The following is an 8461-nucleotide window of genomic DNA, read 5'->3' as shown; positions in this document are numbered from 1 at the left end:
ATGCTAATGATTCAATGATGGACTACTATACGAGGTAGGCCTATAACCCACAACTTAGCATTATAAATGCAACTATAAAGAAACGTTTTATTAATTTGAAATATATTTTCATTTTGTTACATTTCATTTCAGTTTGCATTCTCACTTTAGGCCAAACATTTAAAATCTTTGTATGTGTTATTACATTGCGTTTTAAATAATTGGACTTCACGTTGATTATACCAGTTTTTTAGTTAAAGAAACTGAACAATTAGTTTTTTAATGAAACAATAAAGAGTTAACATCAAACGATGCCGTCTGATCTGAGATAATTTTCTTGTTCCTGTTTATTACATATGGTTTTTCGATCTTTAGTTTGCGCTCTTATGTCGGCGCTCTTATGTCGGCGCTCTTTTGTCGTGCGCTCTTTTGACGGGGTGCCAAATAAATTATATATACATATACATACATACTTTTGCATACGAGAAATTACGCGTAGCCGATATTTAAATACATACGTTTAGTTTTATTTTAGCTTAACAATTAGCTTAATTTTTATTCTTTCCAAATCTTATAGCTGTTCATGGACAAGCCGCCGTAAAAGGGCAAATCATTGATGCAGTGATTTGAATACACGAACTATTAATATTGAAAAACTGTCGATTAAAGTTCTAAACATGTTCATTAATTTAAGCAAGAAATTGCCATTGTATTATAGTGGATGAGGACCTGGTATTTAAAGCCAGCGTGTAATTTATTAAGCTTAACAATTTACATAATACACTTTTGTATTCTGAATATTAATTGTGAAATAAAGAACTGTGATAAAGAAATTAAAATTAGACAAAATACACATTGAATATTAAAAATATATTTAGTATTAAAAACAACGACCATATCGATTACACCATCACTAACAAATGTAAACAGTTTTATTTTATTTTCATTTCCTTTTCAAGTTATATGCAGAAAATAATATTACTAGTTTACAGGTTTTAAATTAATTACATAAAAATAAGAATACAAAGTATACATTAAATATATATTTTGTATTCACTTATTCTACACGAATTTTGATCTCGATGGTATCCAACGAACCATGGTCTGGGGTAACCGTCTCCCAAAAAACACCTGTGAATTCGCCTTCACTTCTCCACAGAGCATTTACATTGACATTCTGACAGGCTTTATACCACCAACCACCTTTGCGATAATGTGAACAATTCTTTTCTGCTTCATCATTATCTTTATCTTTTGTTGTAAACTTCATACCGTTATGGTAATAGAATTGATCGCTCGCATTGCCCCTGTATGTGGAGAAACTTATCCGGTAGAAATTTTCTTCATTTTCAACTTTGAGATTCATGTATTCAGCAAAGTAGCTGATCCCTTGGTACGTCATGTCGAACCTCAAAACATTATAGCCCTGAAATTAAAAATATCAATACAAAAATTAATTGATTTTGTATTAAAAGTATATGAGATAGTTAGATTTATTTGTGTTTACTTATAAAATCTAATATAAAATAATATTAGTAAATTGTTAGCTGGCATTAGTTTAAAACAGTGAAATAATTATTGCTTAAAGCAATAAGATAAATAAGGTAAAACAAAATAATAGGTACCCCCATACGGAGTATTATCGTCTAATTTATAAATTAGAGAATAAGGTAAAAGTATTAAGCTGTACAATGCAAATTGGAAATAATTATTATAATAAATAAAGAATACTTTGATTGCACGTAATATACTTCTTACCATGAACGTTAATTTCCAAAGCCAATAATTTCCTAACCAAAAATCTCCTGATAATTCACCAAATCCATTTTTGTATTCATTCCAGGTTCTTTGAAAACTTTCTGTTCCTTTTATACGTCTCTGTGGATAAATTTAAAAAAAGACGCTAATTTTTAAATAAGATACACACACAATCATGCACAATCACTAATAATTTTAAGTGTACCTAAATAAAAACACACTGAAAAACTCAAATCACTAAAAAATGAATACAAACTGTCAATACTTGATTAAATCGTGGGCCAAATTTACTTTTATAAAATTTAATTTACTGTGTAGATAAGCATTTTTATAAAGTATGGGGAAAAATAATAATCAGAAACCTGAATTAGAATCCATCCCCCTCCTTCTGTCTTCGTGTCGCACAAAGCCTGCTTGTGTTTTGTTAGCATAAACTTCAAACGCTCAGGTAAACTTGGGTCATCGTCCTTAGAACACTGAAGCTACAAAAAAACACGTTTTGATATTAATGCAATAACTTTAATGTAGATAACGTATAAACCACTTTGGAAAAAAAAATCTCTTTAAGCGAGGAATGAGCAGTGATGGAAAAGTGTAGCTTATTGTAAATAACTTATAAAGATATTGTTGGAAAAAGACAAAAAAAGCAAACGATGACCGGAAAGTTGCGCAACGGAAAACGGCGCAAAGGAAAACTTTGCACAGATACGTACGCAAGTGAATTTTCACGTTCTCAAGTCGAGCATACTTTATGGACTTAACAGATATACTAAATGCACATTGTAGCATTATAAAACACATTTTCACGACATTTTCACGAAATCCAAAAAGACAAGCAGACTGAAATCGACGCATAACAATCGGAAATGTAATACTTCATTGTGTTGGAGGGAATCACTTTCAATATTATAGAAATTAAGGGCATGAGCGGGTGATGAATACGCAGTTAGCCTAAATTCTTATTTATAAACCTAACGTTATCATCTATTCCATATATACCAAAGAGTTAGTCTAAAAATTAAAAATAGCCGAAAATATCTTACCGTTGCCATGGTGATAGCGGCTATCTTTGAATTTTTCAAAACCACTTTAATATTAAAATAACTCTCTTAATTACTATTATAATTAAAATTAAAATTTTCTCTATACCGATAAGTATTATACCAATAAAACAGATAAAACACAACATTTTGAAGAATTGTGCGGCATTAAATCTAGTGTTTTTAACTGATCCACAATTTGAAAATTCATAATAAAATAGTTTGTATATCTATATTTTAACTTTTTAGCTGAGAACCCCGAAATTAGATAGAAAATTCTGAATTTATTGTTTATTGGGCTAAAATATACAATTTTATCAATGGTGGAAATGCTACGAAGAGCTTTTTGTTTTCAAGATGACCGCCGTTGGTATTAGTAACCAAGATTTTCCCACCAATTTTTAAAAATAGAAACACATATGCGAATGTACCTTTAAAAAGCTTTAGAGAAAAAAAAAATTGTTGGTTCTCTTGTATTAATTTTTTAAAAAATCCGGAGCCTACCCATTTGAAAGGGTAAATAAAATTCAAGATGGCCACCATCAGCATGGCAACGGTATGAAATGTTTGGCCATTTTTTTAAATTTTAATACTTAGCTCTTTGAGTTATAACTATATGCTACACGTATGTAACTTGTTGCTACTGGTAATGGACACGTATGAGTGCCTCACTTGTGTCCGTATGGTCACAATATGAACGGAGTTGTGTGATTTTTAAACTAACGTCACAATACTCCTCTTTACTATATGTGAGGGTGAGGTTTGTAGAAGAAACACCCAGTTGTGAGGGTGGTGATTGTATGAAAGCCGCTGATCTACCAAATGATGTGTAGTATTAAAGAAAGTTTGTATTCTATATACATATACTCTCTACGTGAGTCGCCTTTTCTTACGTGCGCCTGGTACAGTGTGGAATTAACCCAAAAGGTCCAATTCAATAAAATGTAGTTCTTTATTTACACATGACATTGTCTCCTACCCTAACTACATCCTAACATATACACATCTACTAACACTATCTAACTACACGCTCCTATGACCATCCCTAACACATTATCTACCTCTAACTCTCTACATCTTTCCCCTAGCGCTACCTATCTCTAACTGCTCCCTAACTACGTATTACCGTTCTCTACCGCTACCTATCACCGACTGCTGACCCACGCTTCACTGACCACCTGACAGTCTCATATGACCGGCCATCTCCTGTTATTCTATTGGTTTACCTAACTACGCTATGCAGTGTTTCTGCTATCTTCTACTTGACCTCTGTAACCTAAACGTGCGTCATCACACGCATACAGATCAAAATAAAATTTAAAAAATTTATAAATTACCTTTATTATTGCCTCACTGTCTACAGCGTCGTAATAAGCATCAACCAGCGCCGTCTTTATAATTTTCTTTTCAGCTTTATATTTATTCAATTTGTCTTCAAGAAACTTGTATTTTTTCCTAATTTCGTTGGAAAGGTTTTGAAGATTGACCAAATCTTTATTTTCTTCGTTGGGTAAGGCAAGATTCTCAGAACCTTGAAACTGCATTTTCATATCAGCTGAATAATTTAGGTTAGATCTGGTTAAACCAAGTTGAAGGTTTACTTCAGACGTAGGCGGCTTACTTCCAACTCTTAATAACAAATTTAGTTCGGAAAACGGGTCGGTTTCTCTTCTCAGCACAGCAGCTGTTGATTCTTTGTTAGTGATCTTTCTGGGATTATTTTCAACTTTTTGTTTCATTTCTACCTCGCCTTTCTTGTTAATGTAGTACATCTCACAGACAAACACTTTCGTCTGACATTCCTGCTCTACATTGAAGAATAAAATCAGCTCTCCAACAGTTGAAGTTAAAATTCGAGACACCTTCACGCTTGATAACGTGTGACTCATATCCGGAACGGATGCCAGCAGAACTGTTCCCTCTAGATCATCGACTTTATAAACCGAGATGTTGACCAATTTTGTTACATCTGTGTTTCCTGTGATTTTCTCCGAACACTGCAGTTTAGCACAAAATATAGCATCGTCTGAAGGGATCTGGATCTCAAGATTCAAACCTAAATTTAAAGATTAAATTCTAAAATGACGACGATTTAAAATTGAACACGCGAACAACTTATTAAACCTACGTGTGTCAATTAAAGATGTGGTTATATAGGGTTCTTTTTTTAAAAGTTCCATTTTCAACCTGACGATACATGGGGCAATGAAGGAAAATGCACTTGTTTCCGTGACCTTGGCATATGAAGGGAAAGTGTAGTCAGCACTATGCTTAACCTAAGTTAAGTACAATATCAAAGCCGGGTCTGTCTCACGACCTTTCTACTGGCTAACATCCGACTTTTTGGGGTTATAACTTTTACAATTAGTATAACAACAATTTCAAACATTTAACAATGCTTTACGTGTATTCTTAAGTTTTGAAAAAAAAACATTTTATAATTTGAAGGATACATTTAATGCGAATTAGATGTTATTTGGTCTGCTTAAGTAAAAACTACTTTCATTTTTAAAAACGCTGATAGAATATTAGCAGACTTATTACTCACAAGGTAATTATAACTACAGAGTCTCGTTTTGATATTCGCTAATAGTATAGCTCAATAATTATATTACATTAATTATTTTTTTCTACAATTTTTAATGTAAAACGAAATTCTTACACACATAAATGCTAATTTTTTTTTTGGTTTTGGATAATTTAGTATATAATTGATAGACAAGCCTGATTCAACTTAGAAAAGGACTATAATATCCCATCTTATTTGTAGTCGTCTAACAAATTGCCAGCAAAACTTTCCTGGTCACATATTACGCAGTCTAATTACCCCGCACCAGATTTTGATGCTGAAGATACCTGGTATTTCACGTCCGACGTCTTCAATGTAGCAGATCTAGACAACACCACGAAACAACATGAGACCTATACACTTGAATTCTCCATACAACAGGAAAGACAAAGTCATCGGAACCATGAGATGAGTCCCACCTACTTTTAGTAAAGCGCTTAAAACAATAGTCAAAAAAGAACCCACAGTCATATCAACAGGAACACCGTAAACAGGAACTAACACCGTAAATTCGCCAACTACAATGACAACCCATAATACATCAACACATCGGATAGAAATATCTACTCTACACAGAACTAAGCAAGCAAACTTAGAATTAAAACTACCAGCTCACATACAGAAAAAATAAAGATAATCTATGTAAGCCAGCAACAACCTACTCACCTGCAGCTAACAAAGAAAAAGTTATACAAGCAATCAAGACCCCACCCGGATTACCATTTAACAAGCCACACCTAAACCGCTGCGCAATAGTCGACCTCTCATTAAGGGAAACAAAAGCACAAAACGTAGACTAAGCACACAGCGATATTTTAAACTGCAGAATCTGCAAAGACAGTATGCCAGTAGACATGCCAGATCACTTCGCAAACAACCACCCTAAAGCCATCGCCTACAAATGCTCCTACTGCGAAGGTATACACACAGTATGCACGTCAAAGATGCAGATAAAAAATTCACCCCAAGAGCTGGCACCTAAACAATGACCCAGGGCATTGTGAAGTCTACAGCAGGTAAGGCGAAGAAACAGGCAATACGAGAATTTTATTCAGAGACGAACCAAACCAAGCAAAAGTAAAGTTTCCAGATCAAACTAGCAATGTATCCCCCCATCCTTTTTAAATAATAATACTTTAGGTGATTAGGATTATCTACCCTACATCATGCTGCCGTCTACCCCACGCTTAAGCACCTATAAAACTTAATTGATGTGTTAAAATTAAGTTGTGCTAAAATCTGAGAAATGATAAAGTGCAAACGGTGTTTTAATATTTCCTGTTAGAAGTTTAATGTAAACCTGCTCTTACCGCCTGAACCCCTTTACTCGAGGGGAGCCGATGAGAGAGGAACACTAGTAAACTTTTTTAAAAGGTCCATTTGAGTTTTATATAATAGATTTAAACATTCATTCTATGCATACTTTGAAATATGTATTAACGAAAATTTTATACGTAAAAAATTCTGATTAAAAACTTATAGTTCTACTGTCAGACGAATAGACTATACCTACCTTCAGCTTCATTCAGCATAAAAACAGAAAGGAGCAAAGTAGTTACTAACAACATTTTCAACAATAAGTATTTTTTGCTTACTTTTCAGACGCTTTGTGCTGCTTTTTATGCATCTGCAAAAAAGGGGCGTTATTGCTACATAATTAGTTTTATCTGGTGCGGGAATAGATTACACGGATTCAAAATATTCTTTTCCGTTAGTGGAAGATAAAGCGGGTTTTTATTTCGCTGTTAAGCGTTTGTGTAAACAAACAAAAATATATACTAAATGTACTTATTATGTTTATATGGAGGCACACACACATAAACACACACACACACATACACTTTCACTTATATATATATATATATATATATATATATATATATATATATATATATATATATATATATATATATATATATATATATATATATATATATATATACAGGTGAAAGTACGTGTGTGTGTTTGCCTACATATGAACATAAATAAGTGCATGTAGTATATATATATATATATATATATATATATATATATATATATATATATATGTGTGTGTGTAATATTTGTCTAATCTTGAAAGTGATCTGCATTTACAGTTTCTTTCATCTCCCTACTCCCCCCCTCCCCAAACGAAATAGGGTTATTTTATTTCAAATGTCTCCCCCTCCGGAGAAAAAAAGTTTGAAAGAAACTCTATCTGCATCATTGAGGTTTAACGGCTAAAAGTAGAAAACTGGTTTAGATTATATATTTTAGATGTTGTGTCTACCTTTAGATGGTATAATCTACAAATGTGACGCGAATAAAGTTCTTTCAAATTTCTTTCTGTCGTTGGTGGGGGGGGGGCACTTACAATTTTCAGTGGTAAGGGGAAGGGCATAATAAACTTTTCCCGAGGGGGGGGGGATTGGTGGGCGTACAATGGTAAAAGAATATATTTTCTTTATCTTTATATTTTCTACTAAAATTATATTTTGTTCGAGGGTGCGGTTGACTTTCTTCCCGGTCAGCCCCCCCCCCGCCCCACCCCACCTTCTATCACTCTATTCAACAGAGTGAGTAATTTTGTTTAGTATGAGGATAATGAATCATTTGGAAGCAGGAAGGTGTTGCCGGAAGCTTGATTATTAATTTATTTTTCTTAACAGTTGTCTATTCCAATATTACTCATCAACACAAAAAACGTCTTGGTCGTGTTTAGTTAAGTAGCTTATCAGTGGATCAGCATAGGACAAAATTGAAAACAAAAGACACTTGTATTTTTCTCTAAGTTAATTCTACTTGTAAACAGGAACTAACAAATTATGTTAGCTGTAAATAAACTAGGATTTTAAAATAATTTATGTCAGTAATAAATCTTTAGTTTTTATAATTCTGTTCATTTATTTCATTAATAATAGGATTGGTAAAAAGCAATATAGTCTGAGTAGAGCAATATAATTAATTTTTGAGAAGTGCATACACACTTATATAAGTCAGGTTCAAATATATAAGCAAGACCAAAACATTTTTAGAATGTGGTCAAAAATTGCTTTTATGCTGATTTTGATGATTGTAAATTGCTCGAATGGTAAGTATAGTGTTAATGTGCTGTAATAGTTTATTTTTCAAGTGA

The 8461-nt window shown here is 32.9% G+C and overlaps 1 protein-coding gene across 1 annotated transcript; it reads right to left on the bottom strand.

Annotated features, from left to right (window-relative positions):
- Positions 1-461: 461 nt before the first annotated feature.
- On the bottom strand, positions 462-6952 carry LOC131927938 (angiopoietin-related protein 7-like). The gene is made up of 5 exons (XM_059283821.1): positions 6860-6952; positions 4115-4833; positions 2100-2219; positions 1738-1857; positions 462-1405 (listed from the first exon to the last, which is right to left on the bottom strand). Exons 1-5 carry the CDS (start codon positions 6912-6914, stop codon positions 1037-1039), a joined length of 1383 nt encoding a protein of 460 aa, XP_059139804.1. The 5' UTR covers positions 6915-6952; the 3' UTR covers positions 462-1036.
- Positions 6953-8461: the final 1509 nt, after the last annotated feature.

Source organism: Physella acuta, unplaced genomic scaffold (genome assembly GCF_028476545.2).
Source record: "Physella acuta isolate Inbredline_101_S28 unplaced genomic scaffold, ASM2847654v3 ptg001449l, whole genome shotgun sequence".
Lineage (NCBI taxonomy): Eukaryota > Metazoa > Mollusca > Gastropoda > Physidae > Physella > Physella acuta.
Note: the sequence above shows the minus strand (reverse complement) of the source record. Positions and strands in the feature narration are given on the sequence as shown.

Bases quoted from the DNA above. Each gene is read 5' to 3' on its own strand.
- LOC131927938 (XM_059283821.1), bottom strand. From the start codon at position 6,914: ATGTTGTTAGTAACTACTTTGCTCCTTTCTGTTTTTATGCTGAATGAA. The intron at 4,834-6,859 runs GTAGGTATAGTC...CTTTAAATTTAG, and splicing joins TATGCTGAATGAAGCTGAAG to GTTTGAATCTTGAGATCCAG. The intron at 1,858-2,099 runs GTTTCTGATTAT...ATTTATCCACAG, and splicing joins GGGGATGGATTCTAATTCAG to AGACGTATAAAAGGAACAGA.